The following is a 24,902-nucleotide window of genomic DNA, read 5'->3' as shown; positions in this document are numbered from 1 at the left end:
TCTCTTGAGACGCCGGTGCAATGATTGTTTTGTTCAGTTTTCTACCCTTTCACTGTTCCCATAGCATTACTCGAAAAAAATAAATTCCATGACGTAAATGGTTAATTTGTTTCTCCTGCCATGCACCAAAAATCTTCTCTAAGAGAAGACCCCATCCATGCAAAATCTTCTCGAAGAGCAGATACTACCCATGCATACTGGAATGTAAAATGGACAGCCCAAAAAACCAAAAGGCAACATTACAAAAGAAAAAGAAAAAAAAAAACTTGGGTTAGGATTTATGTGTTTTGGTCACCGAACGATTGTGATGTAGGACATTAACTTAAGGAAATTTATGAGTCTTTTTCCTTTTTTGGATTGATGTAGTTTGCTTATAGAATACTATTCTAATAGGAGCTTGTGTTAGAGTTGGATATGAATTGTAGTTCGATGATTCAGAGAGAAGAAGGGTTGGATTTCTATTAGGGGCAAGTGCTTTTTTTTTGGGGTGGGACGAGTAGTTTGTGTAGATCTATCTTTACATTGAATAAAGTTTGAATTAGGTTTGTTAGAGAATCAGATATGATTGGATTGTGGCAGATTAGGCAGCCCGGTTGGATTAGGATTACGTTTATCTCTTTCCATATTTATATTTTCCCTTTCCATGCTTATATGTAAGTGCTTATTTAAGCACACGTTCGTGTTAATGAAAAACATCCAAGATTAGTAAAATACAGATTTTATCATGGTATTAGAGTAGGTCAATCCGGCCATGCACCGAGCACAACGTTTCCAACACCGATCTTTGGCGGACGGCTAGGTTAGCCGTCCGCCCGGCACCACTTCTATATCTTCTTCTTCCTTTCATCAACTTCGCTTCTATTTCTTCTTTTTCCTTTCAACAACTTCTTTGTCTGGTGCCCTTACTCCCATCGATGGCTCAGACCCTTTTCTTCTCTGTCATGAACGGTAATCAAAGATCCAACCCACTCTTGAAAGTGGATCAGTTTCGACTGCAGAAACCTTCCCTCACAAGCTTCCACCCCGTCAAACTGAACCTCACCAGTACTCCTCCCATCAATATATTTCCTTCAAAAAATTACACGAGGATCTACTCAAGTTCTAAGAAGATATGCGAGAGATTGTAGCTTTGAAGATTGCAACCTTATATAATTAGCTCACACAAGAGAAAGGATGGTGGATAAATGCTCTTAGTAGTAGGTCTAACATTTGATATGAATGGCCCACTTGATAGCCATTGTTTTGAATCTCCCATCTCCCAAAACTCATAAATCATCTAAAGCTAGGCACATCAAATGGAGAGAGAACAGCCACCTCTCATGAATTGAGCAATAAGACAAAATAAGATAAAAAGTGAGCCTATGTGGCTGTTCTCTCCTACAAAAATGAGCCGCAAAATGGCTCTCCCCGAAATTGCCTAGGAAATCTCAACGAACAATTCCTAGTAAATCTTACGCCGTCAAATCAAATATCGGACGGTAACAGATGCGGGCTTTGCTTGTTTAACTAGTCGGGACTTGGGAGTGAAAAAGCACATTTGGTAGTGTAAGTTTCCGGCCAGAACGCAATGGACAAAAAAGCCCTCAACGTAACTACTTTTTTACCCGACAAGCCCCTTTGTTCCTCTTTCAAGGGTTTTTACTTTTTAGGGGTTTAAGCCTCTTCTTCCTGAGCTTCCTCCTTCCCCGCCTGCCAAATACCAACAAGACTCAGATCAAAATCTCAAGTTTTCTTCAAATCTCCCATAAAACAAACCCATTAAAACTCAATCTCAATAACCTATTTAACCCATCCACCCCCTTTTCAATCTATCTCACCCCCAAATGGCTTAGACAAATCTCTCCTCATTTCTCACAATGACAATGTCAACACTCACCAAAACCAAGACCACTTGGACTCGCTTCCTTCTAACCCTAAACCCTAAAAAACCCATTAACAATCCCATCATTTTCTCCCGAACAATTTCAAATTCCCCCCCTTTCTTCCCCCAATTCCATTACATTCAAAAACCTAATTCTAATTTCCAAACCTCTTTTCGATTCGATCGGTTCTTTTCATCTGCAAGAACAATCCAAGAGCTTTTGGCGGAGGTCGAGATGGAGAAGCAAAGAGAGAGAGAGCAGAGGAAAAGGGCAGGCGAAGACGTGGGAGAGGACAATGAGGACGAAGAGGATTATATGGGTGTGGGGAAACTTATAGAGAAGCTTGAGAAGGAGAAGGAGAAGGAAAAGGATACAGGAGACCTTGATAGTCGTGAAGAACCAACGGATTCGGAGAGCGAAGATGATGAAAGGTTCTCCCCAGATGAGCTGAAGAAACGCCGTGATGAGTTTGAGAAGAAGTTCAAGCGCCATGAGGAGCTTCTCAACAACTTCACGGAGGCCGGTAACCCTTTCTTTTCCTCCCTCTGTCTTTTTTTTTTCCAGCACGCTAAACAAATTGGGTAGAAACAGTGAAGAAAGACTTGATAGCTAGGAACATAACAGAGAACATGACCTTGGATAGGATAGCATGGAAAAAAACGATCCCCGTAGAAGAACCCAACTAGAGCCAGGATTAGAGCCGGGTAAATTCCTTTCACCTTCTTCATGAAATTTTTCTAAAGGATTCATTTAGCCGACCCCAACTAGTTTGGGACAAAGGCTTTGTTGAGTTGAGTTGAGTAGGCTAAATGATCTGTTTTGGCATGAAATGGATGTATCTGGATATCTCTCACTCATATTTATGTGATGCTAAAATATGACAAAACCTATGCCAAGAATTGGTTCATGTGGGAATGGGTGTATTAGTTCACATAAGAATGGATATAATAACGAAAGGGTTTATTCATGTTCAAGTGAGTCCCAACAATACCATTGTAACTGTTACGGATGTACGAGGTCGTAGTTTTTCTTTGGTTCCATCAATACATATTGTGAAACAACCAATTACTCCAAAAGCTTAAGCTGTTAGAGTTGGTGTTATTTAATCATTTATACTTCGACAAGTCCCCTAATGTGTGGCCAGTGGATTTTTAATATCAAGGAGTTGTTGGGTTTTGAACCCATGACCTGTCGTGAGGCAATAGCTATTTTACCATGCGAAACAACCAATCGCTGCCTCCAAAAGCTCAACCCGTTGAATTTCCTACTTTACTGTATTTAATAATGAAAAACAGAAGTGTAACTTGTTAGTGATTTTGGATTTTCAAAATCATGTTTTTTGCATGTTTTAGTGTTTTGGAAAATATTTTATCAAAAGCGTTTGGGAAAAAGAAAATGTTTTCTTGGAAAGATTTGCTTTTACAAAAGGATGTAGAGGTGTAGTTGAAAAGATAGTCCCGTGCCGGATGAGAGAAAGGAAAGAGAAGGGCTTATAAAGCACTACGCGCGGCGTGGGTAATGGGCTATAGGGCGCATAGTGGTGCTTTATTGACGCTTTTTTAGGCGCACTTTGCACTTCGCACGTACGCAACGTCGCGAGGAGCGATTGGAGCCTTTAATTTTTCCAGATTTGATCTGCACCATTGGATCAAGATGAAGGTGGACCGGTCGGATGGGTGGGTCAAATGGTTCGTAGGCCCATCAAGCCGAATGGTTCGGTTGGGTTGGGCTTCGGTTCGGGCCTAATGGTCGGCCCAACGGGCCCATAACTCCAACGGTCAAAGAGTGTGATCAAATGGGTTGTGTCCCTTCCCCCAACGGTCAAGTGCCAAGGGGGTGCGATCCACACCATAGATGGTTGATCTAACGATGACTGGGTTGGAGAGAGGTTTTACTCAAACCAACAGTCACCTATAGGATCGATCAGAATCGTTCAATATCAATGGGTGCGATCTAACGGTCAGATTTCAAACATTCTGGAAAGGTGCCCTGTAGAGGTGTTTTTCACACTAAAAAGCAGGTGGTCTACAAAATGTGTAGAATTCAGTCATTTCAAATAGAAAAACGAATTGGCAATTCTGACAGAATTTACACTCTCTTCTACACTCCTACAAAATCCCCAAGTATTTCTACATACTGTTTTTCTTTTGTTTACTGTTCTAGATACTGTTTTTCTGCAGAACCAGTATCTAGAAATTTCTCTAAGGCTTGAAATTTCGGAAGGGCATTTCGGGTTTGATTCCGCTAGTGCTATGCGTCATCAAACATTAGTAGGGCTTCCCTACTAGGCTTCATTGTATCTTGGAGGCAATTTGCGGATCCCCTTTGCACACTTCTAGTGGGGGCGAATCTTGTCTTAAGGAAAGTGATATCACGCCTTGAAGCAACAAGTTTTCTGTTTTCTATCAACAACAGTACCCTCAGTTTTTTTCCAACTATAATTGTATTAACTGAGTGTGTAATGCATCTATAATTGGATCCATCGATGGTATGGTAGTTTTTTAGAACCTGTACTTTGTCATGTTTATTACTGTCTCCTCCACCTGGTATTGCATTCCTTAAAAAGGAAAGTAGAAAATTCTCTAACTGGGTCAGGATTTTTTTGTTTAGATCAATGTGTGTTTGTTGCTTTGGGGTTTTATTTGCCTTGCTTCACGTCATTTCTGTTGATTTTAATTCTGTTTTTTCTTCAGAGGCTGTATGCAAAGTAAGAAAATTGACAAGGGTATAATGTTCTTTTTGATTTCTCTTGGCGTACTGTTTAGAGTTCTACTGGAACTTCTTCATTGTGGTTCATTTGAAGCAGTGGTGTTCATTCGTTCAAAGCAAGATGAATACATTTTTGCTGCAGTCTGCATTTTTTATTTATTCATCCACTTTTAGTTTTTCCCACATGGGATACAGAAGTTTAGATTGTTGTTTTCCTTTAAAAAACCTTGATCAATTTTTATAGGTTTTTTTACCATTAAAAACAATTTTTATTGGTTTAGTTTTCCAAACAATTTTTTTGGTTTAGTTTACCACTTTAGGCGTGTTTGCTTTTCTAGTTCAGATCTATGGAACATGAATCATCCTATGAAAGGATGTATTGTCTTCTCTATTATTGGTTCTTTAATGCACCTTTGTCATTTCTTCTCTCCTGACAGAAACTGTTGATGATGCATACAAATGGATGAATAGGATCGACAAATTCGAGCAAAGACATTTCCGTTTGCCATTGGAATACCGGGTTATCGGTGAGTTGATGAACCGTCTGAAAGAAGCCACCGACAAGGAAAGATTCATGCTTCTTCATAAGTTAAACAGGGCTGTGAGGTTGGTTGAATGGAAGGAGGCCTATGACCCTAACAATCCAGCGAATTATGGAGTTATTCAACATGAACAAGTAGGCCCTTCGGTTGATCTTCTAGAACATGCCGGGTTTGAAAAAGAAAAGCAAATTATTCAAGGGGCTGATCTGGAGGAAGATGATGATGAAGATTTCAGTGACACAAAAGACAAGGATGATATGTTGTTAGAGAAGCTTAATGCCATAGACAAGAAACTTGAGCAGAGATTGGCAGAACTAGATTGTACTTTTGGGAAGAAGGGGAAGCTTCTAGAAGAAGAGATCAGAGACCTTGCAGAGGAGAGAAATTCTTTGACTGAGAAGAGAAGACGGCCTCTTTATAGGAAAGTATGTAAACAAACCTTTCTACTATGTTCCTTTCTTTATATTGTAGGAGCTGCTAATTTAGTTATATTTTACTATATAAGCAGTGGGCCTTCCATTGAAATAGTATCGTGTCACTTCTTTCTCTCTTTGTCTGCCTTGGTTTTAACTGGCCTTGTAGCTTCTAACAGTTTTAGTTATTCTTAGCTGGAAGAAAGTACATGAAAGTTATATGAAAGTGCCTTCCTATTTCTGTTTCATTTGATTAACATTAAATTTACAAATTTAGAACATTTGGATATCTTTCCTGTCCATATATTCTATTCTCGTATCCCAGTTGATGTCATAACATGTTGCTGCATGACTGTGCACCATCTTAGTCTCTTTACCTGGATGACTGATCCCTAAAGCTTATTTTGATGTTTTTCTCCTTTGCTACAGCTGGTTACTTCTATCATGGGGACTTTATTTGAATTACTATCACAGAAATGTGAGGAACCTCTTTTATGTGGATAGTTGGCACCAGTTTTGAATTTCTTATTTTCATCATTTCTTGAGTAACAGAAATAGGTAACAAGCATTCTGTTTAGGGCAAATTAGCTGCTATGTACATACATTTGCTGTTCTTGGTCAGACATCTCCATCTGAGGTACTTGCTGGTACTGTTCCTTTGATGAATTTTGATCCTTGGGGCATTGGCATCCGATTAAGGGAAAGACACCAAAGCTCAAGGAACAACATAGGACATATTCTTCAATGCTGCTCATTCTCCGATCTTTAGAGTGGGTAAAACGGGCAGAACCGAATCGTTTGGACTGACTCTGCCTTGCTCTGATAATGTAGCGCGTATCATAGCCAAATACTGCTCGAGATTCTAAAATCAGAGAAACGGGCTGAATGGGTTGGATTTACCAAACACCATTCTCCATTTTTTTCTTTCTTTGCTACAAAAAAAAAAAGCGCAAAAGCGCTGCTAAGACGGGTTAAAGAATGCTACCATAGTTTACAGACATCACTACTCTATTGACCGCCCCATCTTCCACCCCATATGAATTGCTAAGTTGTTGGAGAAACATCGCGCAACCATTTGAGAATCATAAACATGCACTAACCATTCAACTTCTTAAGTTGGACGAGCTGTTGTCATTTGTGGAGTCTTTGTCTAATTATATGTGGATACAAAGCTATGGCAGAGGAAACCAAAGTGCTTATAGAAATGACACATGGGATATTGTCATATTGTGGTCAGATCATTTTTTTTTTTTTTGACAATGGTGAGAATCTTATTAAAAGCCAAGTAAAGAAACTGCGAGGAAAACAATAATTTTTTTTTTTTGAACGGTAAACAAAAGCAAAAAAAAAAATGGAGGGAGCTCATCAAATATCTCAACCCTTAGTTTAGTAACTCCCGATCGGACAGGGCGATCCGCCTCTCCATTCGTCGTTCTTCGCATGTGCTGAAAACGAACCGGAAATGAAGGGCCTTTAACACCATTCAGAATCCTTACCCATCTCACTATTAGGTAGGAAGAATCCTTACCCATGAAATAATGAGTGAGATGATTTTTATGTAAGAAAATGAAGGGCCTTTAACACCATTCTTAAAGAGATGGGCATTTCTCTCCTTCCAAAGAACCCATATAGTAGCCACAAGCGTCACCTTCCAAAAAATCCTACCTTTCTTCGGCCAAGGCACATATAATACCAACTGTCTAGGATGTCAGAAATGTGGTGAGGGAACACCCAAGAAACTCTGATTCTCCTAATTATGTGACACCACACATCTTTGGCATACATGCAGATAAGTAGATGATCTAATGACTCCCTCATCTCTACATAAAGAGGGCAATGATCGATGATCATCATCTCACGATTGCGGAGGTGATCCACTGTCATGATCTTGTTCTGGAACACACTCCCAAAAAGACAAAACTCTAGGAGGTGTAGATATTCCAAACTCTAACTAAGTGAGAGGAAAGCAGACTAGAAACCATATGGAGATGGAAGGAACAGTGAAAGAACTCGGAGTGTCCCAGATCCAAACCCTTTTGTCCCTGCCATGCGTGCCAATGTATATAGCTTCCAGAATGGTTAGCATTTGTGGCCAGATCATTTGATAGAAATGTATTAGGATAAGTGGGTTTACGAACTAAAGTAGAAATCAGACGACACTAGACATATATAAGGCTAGATTAGTAGCCAGGGGCTGCAACCGGCATCTTGGTTAGACTATGATGAGACATTTTGTTCAATAATCAAGACCCCATCGTGAGGTTCATACTTTAGCTAATGTTTTAGGGTGGAATCTTCATAAGATGGATGTGATTAATGCCTTGCTGCATGGATCTTCAAAAGAATATGTCTCTGCATGGGGCAACTTGAAGGGTTTGAATCAACAAACAAGATTAATTTGTATGCAGACTTAAGAAAGCCACATATGGTCTAAAGCAAACAACTAGTGCATGGTTTGTAAAACAGCTATATGAGGTTCTTAGCAACAGGGGTGACAAAAGAAGCATATTAGGCAAGTCTTGGTTTGGTAATCATACTAGGACAGATATGGTATGGATTTTGGTTTATGTAGATGATATTATTGTCACAGGGAGTGATAGTCCTGAGATACAAAAGTTGAAAAACAGCTTGAGCAAAGGCGAGTTGCATTATTTTCTAGGTGTTGATAAAAAGAACAAAAGAAGGAATGATATTATCACAAAAGATGTATCAAATCTTCTAAGTAGATTTCTCAATCCAGTCAACAGTGAATAGTGTATAACAGGAAGTCAAGTGCAAGGGAAGGTGAAAAGATCAAAGGCCCACACATCAGTCAGAGTATGGTAGACACCCTACAACATCGTACCTTTACTAGACTAGAGATCGTTTATGTTGTAAATCAGGTAAGTAGGTAGTGAAATGGTCTTAGAGATAAGGGCATGTAGGTAGCGAAATGAAACATAAGGTACATTTAGGCACGCTACGCCATGTGATGCGATTTAGATATAGTTTACTTGTTTTTCTTATACATTATCTTTTTTTGATACTTTATCATTTATATATTTTGCTTTGTTGGGCTTAGATGTGGGGGATGTCCAAGTCACTTATTTCATACCCATCTACCCCTCCCCATTGCCCACACGGCTTATCAATTAATTCCCAACCCACATCCTAAATCTTATTTTATTATTTTAACCCATGGCCCACATGAGCCATCATTAATACTGAAACTCACTTTCTAAACTTATGGTCTTCCACTTAAACATCCAAACCCGCTTTACCTACTTATCACCATAGTTTTTAATTTCCACTGAAGCCGACACGAAACAGCCAGAATGTTTTTGTTTTCACCCCTATCGAAACCGAAACGATCAAAATGCATAAACCAAAATCGTAAGTGTAATAGTGGTATACTATATTAGAATGCATAACATAATTATAGTGATATGGATTGCATGCGAAATATGGTGCATGTATTATGTATAAATATTTATATGAATTACATGTGAAATTTCGTTTGTACTAAATTATTAGACATGAATGACAGTGCATCTGTGCATGTCAGTAGGTATTCAATGTTTTAAACCATTTTGGGTGGTTTTCTTGCTTATATGATGATTTCTAGGTGTGTATTTGTGCTCATTCTATTATTTTCTGAAGTTTCATCTTCAAATTCTGTCATTTGCATATGTTTCCTTATGTTTTTGTGATTTAACAGGATTTCCACGGGAATTTCCAATAAAAACCGGAACGGTTTCATTCCGTGGCAACCGATCTGAAATTGAAATATAAAACCTTCTCATTACTTTCCAATAAAAACCGAAACAGTTTCTTACTATTGCGAGCCTTGGCATAACAGTAAGGTTGCTCCATTGTGACTTGGTGGTCACGGGTTTGAGTCACGGAAACAGCCTCTCTACAAAGCAGGGGTAAGGCTGCGTACATCTAGTCTCCTCAGACCCCACAATGGCAGGAGCCTCGTGCACTGGGCCGCCTATTTTTTTATTACTTCCCATGTCCCACCAATTACAACCCTATTTAAGTCCCTTCTTACCACCTCCTTGCCTTCTCTCCCTTTTTTCCCCTATCGTCTCATGTAGGGCTGCATATGAACCGAGCCGGATCACGAACATGTTTGGGTTCGGCTCATTAAAAGCTCGGCTCGGGCTCGTTCGTTTACTAAACGAGCCGAACCCGAGGCCCAAAAATTAGGCTCGTCATATAAACGAGCCGAACTTGAGCTTTGTATAGTTTGGCTTGGACAAGCTCGTGAACTTTTTAGGCTCGGTTCATAAAGCTGAGCCGAGCTTTAAAGCTCGAATTATGTTCATTATATTACTATATATATTATATTACACACACACACACACACACATATATATATATATATATATATATATATATATATATACGTGTAGCTAACTTAGCTACATCGACGGCTTAAAATACAGTGGGCCCACATTGTTTGGGTGATCCAAACCATTCATTTGATAGGCCCTCACATTGATAGGGTGTGCCCAAACAATTAACTCCATTGGATGATACCAACCCTTCAAACTGTGGAGGCAAAAAATGGACAGATTTGTGAAGGTTTTTACACGTCCATTTTTGCCTCCACAAATCGTAGGGTTGGGATGATCCTATGGAGCTGATTTTTTGGGCACACCCTATCTATGTGAGGGCCCATCAAATGAATGGTTTGCATCACCCAAACAATATGGGGCTCACTGTATTTTAAGCCGTCGGTGTAGCTACACTTTTCTCATATATATATATATATATATATGAGAAATATGTGGACACCGTCTCTATGTCAGGGCCCATCAAATGAATGCTTTAGATCACCCAAATATGTGGGACCCATGTGTTTTTGGGTGGCGGACTAGAGAATGATCTCTAGTCGGCCGGACTAGAAACACTTTCCTCTATATATATATATATATATATATATATATATATATATAACTTAGAGTTAAGTGAAGCTACACATACGTGTAGCTAACTTAGCTACACCAACGGCTTAAAATACAGTGGGCCCACATTGTTTGGGTGATCCAAACCATTCATTTGATAGACCCTCACATTGATAGGGTGTGCCAAAAAAATCAGCTCCATAGGATCATCCCCACCCTTCAAACTGTGGAGGCAAAAATGGACAGATTTGTGAAGGTTTTTACGCGTCCATTTTTGCCTCCACAAATCGTAGGGTTGGGATGATCCTATAGAGCTGATTTTTTGGGCACCAACTATCTATATGAGGGCCCATCAAATGAATGGTTTGCATCACCCAAACAATGTGGGGCCCACTGTATTTTAAGCCGTTGGTGTAGCTAAGTTAGCTACACGTATGTGTAGCTACACTTTTCTCTATTACTTAATGGTATTTATTTTATGTGTTTACTAAACGAGCTGAACCCGAACCCAAGCAAGCTCGAGCCTGGCTCGGCTTGGCTCACTAAAAGTTCGGCTCGGGCTCGTTCGTTTACTAAACGAGCCGAGCTCGAGCTTTGTTAAATTTTGGCGAGCCAAACACGAGCCCATAGTAAAAAGCTTGTCACGAACACGAGCCAACGCTCAAACTAAGCGAGCTGAGCACGAACACCCCAAAGTTCGGCTCGTTTGCAGGCCTAGTCTCATCGGTGGTAGGGCAACGTCGCCTCCCTCCTCCATCAAGTACACCATATCCCTTCTTTTTTTTTGAAAAGGGCAGAATAATATATATATATATATATATATATATATATATATATATATATATATATATATATGAAAAACAGAACCGAGGTGGTCCTGAAGAAACAAAGAAAGAAAATTACAATCAATCAGGGAGGTAGATAATCAAAACACTCAAGAGCTGTTCTAAAGACACCTCCTCTGGCTAGAGAATCTGCTTCTGCATTGGCTGATCTCCTGACATGACCGAACTCAATGGAAGATCCCTGAGTTAGATCCTCTATTTCCTCAAAAAAAGGCAAAAATCTCTAGGGAGGAATCGCCTCACCCGAGAGCCAACGAATAACATTTAAGGAATCCCCTTCGACTATAATTTTGTCGAAAGCCTGACAATCCAGTAACTTGATCCCTCTATGAACGGCTCTAACCTCTGCTTCATTCGAGTCTGCGATTCCTATAGGTCCCGAGTAAGCCCAAAGGACTTCCCCTTTGTTATTTCTACATAGACCCCCAATTCCAGCCGCCCCCGGGTTACCGAGAGACGAACCATCGAAATTAAGCTTCATTAGCCCCTGCGAAGGAGGAATCCAGGATTGAATGATTTTCGCTTTGCTAACCCCTTCCATACAGATGACTGCCCATCCTTCCCAGAGGTCAAAAGCTGAGACAAAACGAAACAAAGGAAGACTTCGAGCCCAAGAAATGACCGCATCGATCAGATTTGTATAAATTCTGAAGGGAGGCTTGGCCTCTCCTTCAAAGACTCGCGCATTCCTCTCTTTCCACAAGAACCACCACACGGCTAGAAGGCTCATCTTCCAAAGAATTCTGCCTTTCTTTCTCCAAGGACTCCATTCTCAACTCCTAATGAAATCATTTATAGATTTGGATGGTACCCAGCTGATTCCAAAGCGAGTGAAAATGAAGCCCCAAATATCTCTAGCAACCTTGCAGTGGATGAAAAGGTGATCAACTGATTCGCCAACGGATAAACAGAGAGGGCAATAATCGACCAACCACATTCCTCGCTTCCTCAAAAAATCCATTGTCTGAATACGACCCCAGCAAACTGACCACCCAAAGAAGGCAACTCTTGGTGGGCAAGAAAAATTCCAAGCTGAGGAAGAAAAAGATTCCGCTAAACAAGGGATCAATTGGTGATAATAGGATTTGACTGAGAATAAGCTCGAAGGGTTCCACTTCCAAACTCGTCTATCAGCACCCGATTTCTTGATGTAGCAAGATTCTAGAAGAGACAGGAGTTCTTGGAGATGATTTAACTCTCTGTCAAAAAAGGCTCTTCGAAATTTAGGAGACCAAACCACTTTTGCAAGTACTTTTTCAAAGCAATCCATGACCCAAGCCTCTTTCTGAGCTGACACCATAAATAAGTCAGGAAAACGCTCCTGAAGAGGTTCCTCCGAGCACCAAGGATCCTGCCAAAACCGAATCCTATCCCCCACATAGACCTTGAAACGGACTCCGTCTGCGAAAATGAACTTTAACTTCAAGATGTCTCTCCATACCGTGACACCTTTAGGTTTAAAGTTATCAATAGAGCACCAGTGACCTTTGGAGAACCCGTACTTACTCCCAATAACTCGAACCCACAAAGAGGATTGTTCTTCTCCAAACCTCCAAAGCCACTTGCCCAGAAGAGCATGGTTAAAGCCTTGAACCCTCCGAATACTCAATCCTCCATTTTTAATAGGAAGACAAACCGCACTCCATTTGACAAGAGAAATCCCCTTTGAAGACCCCGATCCTCCCCACAAAAAACGTCTCTGAATTTGCTCAATTCGCTGAGCTACACTTACGGGACATTTAAAAAGAGAGAGGAAATATATCGGCATATTGGATAAAACTGCCTTTATGAGGACCAGCCTACCGCCTTTGGACACCAAGCTGCGCTTCCAGGTGTCCAATCTCCGTTCAATTCTTTGAATAATGGGTATCCATAAGTTTTTGTTTGGTCTTCCCACTCCTAGAGGTAGACCCAGATAAGAAGCTGGAAGAACATCTAAGGCACACCCCAAAATACCTGCAAAAGAGGATGCTTCACAGTCGGGGACGTTGATCGCATAAAGCCTAGATTTCGCAAAATTAGATCTTTGACCTGATACCATCTCATAACACCTTAAGGTGGCTTTAAGATTTAGTATCTGGGATGCTACCGGAGGGCAGAACAGGAGAGTATCATCCGCAAATTGAAGGATCGATACTTCTACCTTATTTTTGCCTATTAGAAACCCTTCGAAGAGACCTAACTCACATCCTTTTTTCATCAATCTGCAAAGGGATTCTGCTACGATCACAAAAAGAAAAGGAGACAAAGGATCCCTCTGCCTCAAACCTCTAGTCGATTTGAAGAAGCCTTTGGTCGAGCCATTGATGAGAACAGAGAACCAAGCAGGCGCTAAGCAGTTTCGAATCCACCTTCTCCACCGGCCACCAAATCCCATTCGACCTAGTAGGTAATCTAAAGCTCCCCAATCCACCCTATCATAGGCCTTCTCCATATCAAGTTTGCAGAGGATTCCTCCTTCCCCATTCCGACGATAATAATCAATAGCTTCATTGGCTATCAAAGAACAATCAAGAATTTGACGGTTATTTATGAAAGCACTTTGACAGTTCGAGATAATTGATGGTAAAACTGCTTTGAGACGATCCGCCAAAACCTTGGCAAGAACTTTGTAGAGGCAACCCACCAGACTAATCGGGCGAAAATCCGAAACTTTTGACGCTCCATCGATTTTTGGAATGAGGGAAATGAAAGTAGCACCTGTCCCTTTGTCAAGGACAGCACCCTCATAAAATTCATGGAAGAATTTTAGTAAGTCCGATTAAACAGCTTCCCAACATGATTAAAAAAAAGCCAGACAGAAGCCATCTGGGCCGGGGGCTTTGTCTTTCGCTAAAGAAAACAGAGCTTTCCTGATTTCCTCCTCAGAGAAGGGAGATTCCAACCAAGCTGATTCCTCCAAGCTTAAACTTTCAAACAGGATCTCTTGAGGAATTGGGCGAAGCGTCTTATCGGCAGCGTACAAGGAACTGTAGAAGTCGATAATTTCTGCAATAATCTTCTCCTTGTCCGATACACAGACCCCCTCGATTACTAGGGATTCGATTCTGTTCCTTCTCTGCGCGCGCTGGCCATTGCATGGAAATAGGCAGTATTTTTATCGCCTTCAGACAACAACTTGACTCGGGATTTTTGACGTCAAGAGATTTCGTCGATCAGTAGCAGCCCTTTATGCTCTTGGCTTAATCTTCCGCGGAGCTCATATTCTTCTTCCGAGGCCAAGCCGCATTCTTCGAGTGCATTTAGCTCCATCATTCGATTCTCAAGCATTCGCTTCCTGCCGATGACAAACTCTTTCTTCTCTTTTGCCCACTCTTTCAATTGTGCCTTAAGGAATCTTAATTTTTTGCCAATGATTACATCTGCCGGACCTTCAAATACGCAATCAGTCCACCATCTTATTAGACGAGGCTCCAGAAGAGAGTCTTCCAACCATGCTAACTCGAATCGGAAAGGGGCCTGACCCCACGACTCCATTTTAGGAGATAAGAGGATAGGGCAGTGATCAGAAACTGAATGAGATAAAGCTTTTTGATAGACCTCTGAAATTATTGCCAACCAGTCTCCCGAAAGCAGAAATCTGTCAATCCTACTCCTTATCGATCCTCTTGCCCAAGTAAAGGAGGCACCACCCAACGGTAAGTCCACTAGCTCATTGGATGCGATGAAATCAGCAAAGTTTCTCATGCCCGCGTTGACTCACTGGCATCCTAAACGATCCCTTATTGCTAAAATTTCGTTGAAGTCTCCCCCAATGCACCAAGGGAAGGAGCAGAGGCTTCTCAGCTTTGCTAATTCTTCCCAGAAAAGGCACTTCTCAGAAGGTGATGAGGGTCCATAGACTCCAGAAAATAACCAGCCAGAATTGTCATTTGATTTTCGGAATGCTGCTGAAAGAGAAAAAACTCCACGCCAGACTTCCTTTATGGTCCAATTGATCGAGTCCCAAGCCACCAGAATACCCCCCGAAGCGCTTTTTGAAGCTAAGAAAACAAAATCCCATTCGTTTTTGAACCCCATGCTTCTCATGTCTATTCTACTAATATGCTCCCTTTTTGTTTCCCGAAGGCACACAACCTCAGGACGTCATAATTTTATTAATTCTTTAATTTGAATTCTTTTCTCCTGAAAGCCCAAACCATTGATATTCCAGGACAATATCTTCATTAACAACCTTGATCAGATGAAATCTTCCCCGCTCTGATACCGACCGCTCTTCCTTTTTTCTTGGATTTAGGGCCTTTACTGTGCGACCCTGAATCATAATTGATATCATATTTTAATCTTACCACCTCTCTTTCCTTTCTTTTCAAATTCACTTCAGAAAAGGTATTTGAAGTGATGGCACCACCAACCTCCCTGAGCTCAGTCTCCTTAATGCTGGATCTGTATTCCTCTTCCGGCCCCGAAAAAACTAAACCCAGGTGGTTGCTAATATGCAGAGTATGATCCACCATCAACTCAACCACATCCTGAGGGGAGCCTGACTCAGAATCGATTCTCGGCAAAACAGGAAAGAGCTCTGGACCAACAGGCGGCAAAAAATTCACCGCCTTGCTGCACCAACTTAGAGAAGAGAGATTAGAGCAACTTCCAAGTGTTACCCTTACAAGGTAACGAAGAGAAAGCCCCCTGGTTCCGCCAGAAAAATTAGGCACCCGCCCTCCAAACCACTAAAATCAAGCAGCACCTTTTTGTAACCCAAAGAGCATTTAAGGATAGAACTGCCAACCAGTAGAAAGTTAGGATGCTTAAGCTGGTGCCTAGTCTCGTTCATACTGCTCTCCATTGGACTACCCTCCTCAATCTCCTTTTTTGTCTCGAAAGGGGGATAAGAACCACCTGGAGAAATATCGATCTCTAAGGAAGCAGAAGAGATAAACTTTCTTCATATGACCTTCCTTTCCTTTCTCCCCCCACTCCCCTCTTTCCTTCCCTTTTCTCCTATCCTTCACCTTTCTTCCTATGACCTTCCTCTCCTTTCTCCCCCCACTCCTTCCACCTCTCCTCCTCTTCATTCCCCATCTCCTTTCTCCTCCTTCCCTCTCACCCCTGGTTTCCCCTTCCCTTTTATTTTGTCTCCTCATCCTGACCAACCTTATATTCTCTTGTTTTCTTCCCTCTTCTATTTTCTTTCCCATCTTTCCCCCTTTTCCACATCCCTCTAACTTCCTCTAAACCCACCACCAGACACCCTTGAATCTTGCCCCATACACCCCCATCAAATCCAGCCTATTCACCATTGCCTGACACCCAAATCAGCCCCTATATTCATATTTTGGAGTCTACTTTAGGCACTGATATGAAAATTTCTGATTTGCTATTTTTTTTTCCTTCTCTCCTTTCTATATTTGCACCTACTTGAAGTGATTTGTCTTTATGATGTGCTTAGGTTATCATGGAACCATCATGTTGAACTTTATTGGATTAGATTAACTGTATATATTGTGGACCTCCTCGGTTCCCTTATTAATTAAATCATTTACAGTTTCAAAAAAAAAGATTAACTTCTTATTACTGCTGTAAAAAAAGGATTAAGTTATTTATATTTGAACTGGACAGTTATACCTTTCATTGAATGTTATATTTGTGAATGACTCATGTTTTCTTAAATTGTTGGAAATCATCCTTGCTTCTCCAATTGAACTACTCTCCGTTAAGTTATTAACGCCTCTAAAATTTCAACGGATTTGATATTTGCACTCTTTAGGAGTTTGATAAAAGTACCTAAAGAGACTCACTTAGTTGTATCCGTAAAGAGACTCACTTAGTTGTATCCGTAAAGAGTTCTTTTTACATCCTCTAGGTGTTCGGTAACAATCCTGAGAGAGTATCAATTAATTGTGTCTTGTCCGTTAGGGATCTTTTGATAAACTTTGGGGTTCGTAGTGCTGTCCCAAGTCTTAGACCATCTTAGAGGGTTTTGTTACCCGTTACCTAGCATAGAGTCCTTCCATTCCAGTTTGTTTAAGTTATTCTAATCTCGTTCTCTGTTTAGGAGTTCTTTTAGCATCACCTCAAATCCATGAGGGTTGTCCTGCACTATGTACATCTATTTTCACTTTTGAAATGATATTTGTTGAAATTTGAAAATTGATTTCCGCTTTGTTATTCGTTGCTTTGCTGTGTAGTCAGCTTCTTAGTTGATTTTCGATGTGCCAAAGAATTTAAATTGCCGGATACCTTCACCTTTTAGTTGCAATGTACTATAGTCAATGTGCAAGAAGTGAGCTTTTAAAAAGCTCATGAGATGCTTATCTATATTGGAAGCAAGTCACATGCCTAACTCATAAATTCACAATTTTATTTTAAATATGATATGTACTCCCATCTTTTGGATTACTACTACTACTTTTGTGAAACCTTATATGTAAACTTTATAGTTATTTTTATTGCAAGTTATCATTTAATTTATTTGTATATTTGTCTCCATTTGCATATGACTTCTTGTTCATCAGGATAATAAATATTTTCTTGAATAATGGCAGGGTTTTGATGTGAAGCTTATCGATATTAACCGAACATGTAAAGTTACAAAGGTAATACTACATTTACATGATTTATTTCTTTGGAGTGAGAGATTCATTTTTTTGATATATTCAATTTTTTCATTTTTGTTTCAGGGAGGACAAGTGATCAAGTACACTGCCATGTTAGCTTGTGGAAACTATCATGGAGTTGTGGGCTTTGCAAAAGCAAAAGGTCCAGCAGTTCCCATTGCCCTTCAAAAGGTATCTACTTAAGGCCTTTGAGGATGTGTTTTAATTTGAAAGTAGAGGGTCATTGGGTTTCTTTGATAAAGTTGTAACCTATTAAAACAAGGAATAAGAAAAAAACTTCTGCATTATGCATGGTTTATCAGCCTAGGAGCATAGATCAGAATGAGGAGCTTGTGAAAGTTTTACCTCTGATATTTGGTATAGATGCAGCCCGGGTGTGATAGAGGGGGTCTTTGGGGTGTCCATGCGAGCTTCTTTTTGTCCATACTTTATGAGTCTTGTAGGTTTGGTTCTTGTTGTTTGGAACTTTTGGTCTTTTCCTGGTTTAGTAGTAGGCTTGTATCTACCATTGTTTAGCATACTAGGTACACTCGATACAAAATATAACATAAATAAACTAAAGTTGAGAAAGAGGAAAACCCTACAATCGAGATGGTCAATACAGGCAAACGCAAAAAGAGCAAAAGAGAAGACCTATATACAATCTGCTCCAACTAAAAGTACAAGGCCAAGGATAAGGGTAATAAAAAAGCTTCAATTGAGTACTGTCTACCCCAGAGCTATCCAGCCGATCATCATAATTGTAAGTTGTTCTTCTCATGTGACAAAACTACACCAAGTATCCTTCCATGCGATCCTGAACTTCTTTAATTGCGTCCACAAACCTCCAAGGTTGAGGGTTCCACCGATCTATCCATCTGATAACATTTAGAGAGGTCTCTTCGACGATCAATCAGTCTGGCTCCGTAGTCTCATCGAACTGAATGCCATGCAACAATGTCCTCACTTCCACCTCGCTGGAATCCTTAATTTAAGTGGGGCCATAAAAGGTCCACGCTGTTGAGCTATTCTCATCCCTATGAAATCCCCTACACCAAGTCCAGAATTTGCCTATCCTCGACCTGTCAAAATTCAGCTTTTGCTTGCCTGGTTCTGGAGGAGACCAACAGGGGGAGGGGGTTTCAATCACTTCAACGGTGGAACATTCTCATCCTATAAAACAAGGCAAAGTCTTCAGTCTTCACCCGCATAATAGTAATGGATATAATATTGGAGGAAATATAGTTATACCCAGGCTTTCTTGATGAGTTTTTGAATATGTGTCCGTTTCTTTTTTCTCATGTAACCAAAATGGCAGCCAATAACCACTTGCCATAAGATCCTCCCTTTCCTTGGACAGGGAGTGAAAATCCAGCCCTCGAAGACCTAGGCAAGCGGATACGGTAACACCCAAGATACCCCAAATTTCCTAAGAATGTGCCCCATACATCTCTGGTGATCTTGCAGTGTAAGAAGATGCCGTCAATTGATCATCCATCCTATAGGCATAGGGCACAATTATCAACAATTAGCTTCTTTTGATTTCAAAGATGATCTACCGTCATAATCTTATCAAGGAGAGTCGTCCATTCAAAGGCGTACACTCTAGGCGGGCAAGAATCTTTCACATTCCAGAGTTCCAGGAGTTAGCGAGGAATGAGATGGTGATAGAACGATTTGAAGCTAAAAACCTCGCAGGAGTTCCACATCCAAACCATTTTGCCCCTTCCATCATTTTTTATGAAAACAACATCCAATACCTCTATGAAAAAATTTCGTTAGAAATTCACCTTACATAATATCTGACTGTCTAGCCTCGTAAAAGAATCTTGGACTCTAGCTTCTTTTTGTAGCCAGGACAAAAAGATCCGAAAACACCTCAATTAAATTATCTCCTTGCACCATCTATCCATACAAAACCTGATTTTGTCCTCCTTATGCACTCTAATTCCGATCCCTTCTAAGAATTGGGTTTTTGTCTTAAAACATCTCTCCACACTGTCATTCCAATACTCCTATGCTTATCGTTGGAAATCCAATTGCCACGGCTTGCTCCATACTTATGCTCGATAACTCGTGACCACATATGCTCTCTCTATCTCTCTCTAGAGCCCAGCTTTAATAGGTTTACAAACATCCTTCCATTTGACCAGATGAGATTTTTTTAATTCATCGGAATGCTCCCTTCCCTCATAAAGTTTTTCTGAAGCTGCTCTATGGGTTATCACTCCAACCGGGCATCTGAACAAAGAGAAATTGTAGAACGGAAGATTAGCCAACACCGCCTTTATAAGGGTGATCCTTTCCTCTAGCGAGATAAGGTTCCGCTTCCAAGAAGATAATCGCTTCTCTACTTTTTCGATGATTGGGTCCCAAACCGCCTTCTTTAGTTTCCCCTCACGTAAAGGGATGCCTAGATATCTGGTGGGGAATTGATCCATCACACCATGGTTGCCTATAAGCTTTGACTTGCAGAAGTTTGACCTTTGCCTAGTGACCACCTCGTAACAACGGGGGATAGCCTTAACTCTGAGGACTTTATCCTCACCGATATTACTGAAAATCAGCATGTCATGATCAAATTGATGATGTTTTATTTCCAACCCTGTATATCTAACGATAAGTCCTTAAATGAGACCAAAAGACCTTCCCTTATCAAGCATTCTACTTAAGAGTCTCGACAATAATCGAAAAAAGAACAGGGGACAAAGTGGCCCCTTGACTTTTGGCTAGTTCCAAATTCTTGTAAAAACAGTTGAAAAGTTGAGGATGTCTTCTTTTGCAACATCCCAACAAGCCTGGAAAAAGTAAAGCAAAAGTCATTCAGACCCAAGGCACAGTCTCCCTTCAGGGAGAAAAGCCCCAATCTGATCTCCTCAAGTCCGAAGTCTTTTTCATGAAAACTCTATCCAAATCTTCCAGCATATTAAAACCAATACCTTTTGGCTTGAGGAGGCACCTTTTTCTGCGAAATATAAGGTCCTGTAGAATTCCACTATCTCCTTAGTAATGACCATTGTTTTAAATTTTCACTGAAACCGATACAAAACGATCGTAATGTTTTCGTTTCCATCTCCACCAAAACACATTGGAACAAAAAATAAGTGCATTATTGGTATGCTCTATCAGTATGTATTACATAATTATATTTATATGAATTGCATGCGAAATGTGGTATATGTATTATGTATGAATATTTATATAAATTACATTTGTAATATGGTATTCACTGAATTATCAGACATGCACAGCAACACATCTCACTAGGTGTTTGATGTTATTAAACCATTATGGACGATTATCTTGATCATGTATTGTTAGTATGTGTTTGTGCTTATTTTAGCATTTTTTGAAGTTCACCTTATAGTTCTATCATTTGCATGTTTCCACACGTTTCCGTGATTTTACAAGATTTCTACCAAAATTTTCAACCGAAACTGAAGCGTTTCCATTTATGAGGTGACCGAAACCGATCTTCTGACATGGCTAAAAGTGATAGAAGAACCTTCTATCCGATCCTGAATCTCGTCAAAGAGACTTGCGAATCTCCAAGGGGGCACAACCGTTCCTTTGAGCCACCGAATTGCATTCAAAGAGTCCCCTTCGACAATCGTATTGTTCATTAAAGCTCGGTCTAGAAACTTTATACCATGAAATGCCGCTCTAATCCACCACTCAACCATCTTATCCTTCATCTCGGGAACATCTAGCCAAGCTAACTCAAATCAGAAAGGCCGCCATGTTAGGGGTCCTCTTACTGCTTCCTGCCCTTCGATATATCCCGTCACATTAAAGTCTCCTCCTATACACCACGGATTTGGCCATTGGCTTCGTATCCCGTCTAAATCCTCCAAAAAGTGTTGTCTTCTGCCACATGATTCGGTTTATACACTATGCGAAAGTCCATCTAGAGTTATTGAAAATCTTTCGAACTACAACCGAGATCGAAAATCTCTTTTTTAACTCGCCGACAAGAGAATTTGACGAGCTATCCCACACAACGAGAATTCCTTCAGCCGATCCTTCAGAATCCAAAGTTATAAACTTGCAACTGGCTCTGCAATCCATCTCCCTTAGCACGGACCCACTAATGCTGTCCATTTTAGTTTCCTGAATACAAACATTGTCAGGTTTAGTCTTTCTTCACAAGCTATTTTCGTGGGCCCTTTTCTCTAAAGTTCATAATCCTCTGATGTTCCAGCTTAGAATATTATTGGTAGAATCACTAATTGTAGATTACCCCAGGGTTTTTGTTTCCCCCGGTTGTATCTCGCCACCATTTCCTAAAGCAATTTCCTTGACACTACCTATCTTCATTCCTCCGTTAATTTCACACTTCCTTTCTTCATTCTTCCGTTGAATTTCGCATCTGTTTGTCCCTAAGTTCTGCTTTTAAAAAGATGCGGGCTTATTGAGAAGCCCGCTTAGATCCGATTCGTCCCCTTGATCTGTTAGATCTTCTGCATATACGGACACCCCAATTTAGGGGCCTGTACTCATCCTCTCCCACAATATAATGGGCCTTGTTGTCCTGTTTTTCGCTGCACAAGCACTGCATGAGTGTGCACCATATGAACACTCAAAAGTTGACACTGTATATCTATTCTATTTGGCTAATGATAGGATGAAGGGCGCCCTTGCATAAAACAAGCTACAAGGGCGCCCCCATTGATTCATCTCCACTAAGTGGGAACCTAAAGTCAACAAAGTGCATTTATTGCTCTGCCATATCATGATTTTCCGTGTCCGTTTAGTGTAGATGGACCAATGGGGGGCGCCCTTGTAGCTTTTTTTTTTGCAAGGGCGCCCTTCATCCATCATTCCTCTTAAATTAATTGCACAAACTCAGCTTGTCTTTTCTTTTTTAATTGGCTTCTGAGAGCCTTTTGGGTATTGTAATAGCCTTTGACGGCTTTTTAAATAATAAAAGACAAGATGGGCTAGCGCAATTATCAAAATGTGGTAGTGCCAACATCAGTAGCCTTCTATTATTACTATTTTGTTTTGAGACGAGGCATTCGGAAAGTGTCATTTCATTACAAATAAGCCATAATTGTTTGAATATTTCCCAATCTATTATTTTTCCGAAAATGGCAGCAAACTTCCCAATCTATATATTATGATAGAATTTTCTAGTCTCTCTCTGAACTTGCTATTCCAAATTAAAAGCCGTGCCTACTTCTGTTAATGATTGATAAAGGATTTTATTTTCTGTTCTATAGGCATATGAGAAATGCTTCCAGAATCTTCATTATGTGGAACGACACGAGGAGCACACGATTGCTCATGCAATACAAACAAAATATAAGCAAACCAAGGTTCATCTGAACATTTTCTTTCTTTTTTTGATACGCGCGATAAATTTTTTAATGTCCGCAGCATCATTTCTGAAACTTTCTATTTTGTTAGGTATACCTATGGCCTGCTTCCACAAGAACGGGAATGAAAGCCAGCAGAACTGTTGAAACTGTGCTACATCTGGCTGGGTTCAAGAATGTGAAGTCAAAGGTAATTGGGCTACCAATTTCTATTGTTATTCTTCCTACAATCTGGGCTTGCTAATCATGGTTCTTTTAAGCAGGTCATTGGCTCAAGGAACCCACATAACACTGTTAAGGCTCTTTTTAAAGCCCTGAATGCAGTAAGTCCTATTTTCTATGTGCATTGCCATGGATATCATTTTAAGTTTATGATGTTATTTAAATTCTGAGTTTCATGTGATTCAAATCTCATCTTTGCCTTGTGCAGATTGAAACACCCAAGGATGTTCAAGAGAAATTTGGCCGAACTGTTGTGGAGTCATACTTACTTTAAGCAGTATTTCTTCTTCCTATGTTACGATCCTCACTGTTTAATTTTCTTTTTTTGTTTCTTCTGAATTGGAAGAGGTTTTTTGCTCTGTTCTGAAATGAAAGAAACAATATCTGGATATTGAAACAAGAAGGAAGAGGAAGGGGGTCCTTCCTGCTTAGCAAAGCAATTATTCTTTTTAACTTACCAGATTAATGCTTTTTTTATTTATTCTATGTACTTTCTCTAATGCAAATTGATTCCTTTTTTGGGGCAATACCTAGTATTATTTACTCTAGTTAGATTTTTTTATGGCCCGTTTGGATACCTCCCATTTTGTATTTGGATTTGGAATTGAGTTTTGAATAGAAAATGAATAGATCCGGCAGCTCATGTAGAGGGAGACAGAGAGGGAAGGGGGTACTTCCTCGTGGAGGGGAGAGGTTGAGGAGCAAAGAGGGTGAAGGAAACTGTCACATATGTGGATTTCCAATTTCTTATTTCCACAGCAAATTTAGAAATCTGATTTTTTTCACTGTCAGCTGCTGAATTAGAAATCCAAGAATTTGATCCGACCCAAATTACAATGCAAAAAGGGCTGCAAATGTAAGAAATCCAAATCTAAATCTTCTCGGTATCCAATTGTATTTGGATTTAGAATTGAGTTTTGAATAGAAAATGAATAGATCCGGCAGCTCATGTAGAGGGAGACAGAGAGGGGAGGGGTAGAAATCCAAGAATTTGATCCGACCCAAATTACAATGCAAAAAGGGCTGCAAATGTGAGAGAAATCCAAATCAAAATCTTCTCGGCATCCAAACGGGCTCTTATGGTATTTGCTCTAGTTAGATTTCCGGTTGGCTTGATCAAAGCTTTACAAGTATCAGTGATCATATTTTTTGAGTGGGACATGCTTAAAAAAGTCGTTCTTTTTCAAAGGCTCAGGTGGGACAGTGCCTGTCCAAATTAATTCGGACACCATGAGTTCAGCCCAAGGGTCCTCACTGCCCCTCCGCGATGAAAAGATCTTAGGCCCTTGTTCCAAACATGTTTATAAAGTTCTGATTTGGGAATAATTCAGGGGGGCAAAAGTTAGGGGAAGAGTTAGGAAAATTTTAGGAAAAATTGAATGTGATTTTCTATTCACTACTGGCATATTTATTATATTATCTGTACTTAATTTTCTAAATAAGACGCGACAAATAACATGAGATTTTGACTCTATACACAGTAGCATTATTGTGAGTGAGCCATGGATTTCTTTGGTATTTCTACACAATGTAGTCTGGGTCTTAAAGCTTGAGATTGAT

The 24,902-nt window shown here is 40.2% G+C and overlaps 1 protein-coding gene across 1 annotated transcript; it reads left to right on the top strand.

Moving 5' to 3' along the window:
* Window positions 1–1,633: 1,633 nt before the first annotated feature.
* Window positions 1,634–23,869, top strand: LOC143860756 (Ribosomal protein S5 family protein). The gene is made up of 8 exons (XM_077371570.1): window positions 1,634–2,385; window positions 5,009–5,538; window positions 17,752–17,802; window positions 17,887–17,994; window positions 23,025–23,120; window positions 23,212–23,310; window positions 23,384–23,443; window positions 23,551–23,869. The coding sequence occupies exons 1-8, from the start codon at window positions 1,857–1,859 to the stop codon at window positions 23,614–23,616; spliced, it is 1,539 nt and encodes a 512-aa protein (XP_077227685.1). The 5' UTR covers window positions 1,634–1,856; the 3' UTR covers window positions 23,617–23,869.
* Window positions 23,870–24,902: the final 1,033 nt, after the last annotated feature.

Source organism: Tasmannia lanceolata, unplaced genomic scaffold, assembly GCF_043159265.1.
Source record: "Tasmannia lanceolata isolate RefF3 unplaced genomic scaffold, GAP_Taslan_0.1 ptg000037l, whole genome shotgun sequence".
Lineage (NCBI taxonomy): Eukaryota > Viridiplantae > Streptophyta > Magnoliopsida > Canellales > Winteraceae > Tasmannia > Tasmannia lanceolata.
The sequence above is the reverse complement of the archived record's forward strand: the minus strand, read 5'-3'. Positions and strand labels throughout refer to the sequence as shown.

Excerpts from the sequence above, each read along its gene's own strand:
- LOC143860756 (XM_077371570.1), top strand. The coding sequence starts at position 1,857 with ATGACAATGTCAACACTCACCAAAACCAAGACCACTTGGACTCGCTTC. Across the intron at positions 2,386-5,008 it reads CAACAACTTCACGGAGGCCG|AAACTGTTGATGATGCATAC; the intron begins GTAACCCTTTCT and ends CTCTCCTGACAG. Across the intron at positions 23,444-23,550 it reads TTTTTAAAGCCCTGAATGCA|ATTGAAACACCCAAGGATGT; the intron begins GTAAGTCCTATT and ends TGCCTTGTGCAG.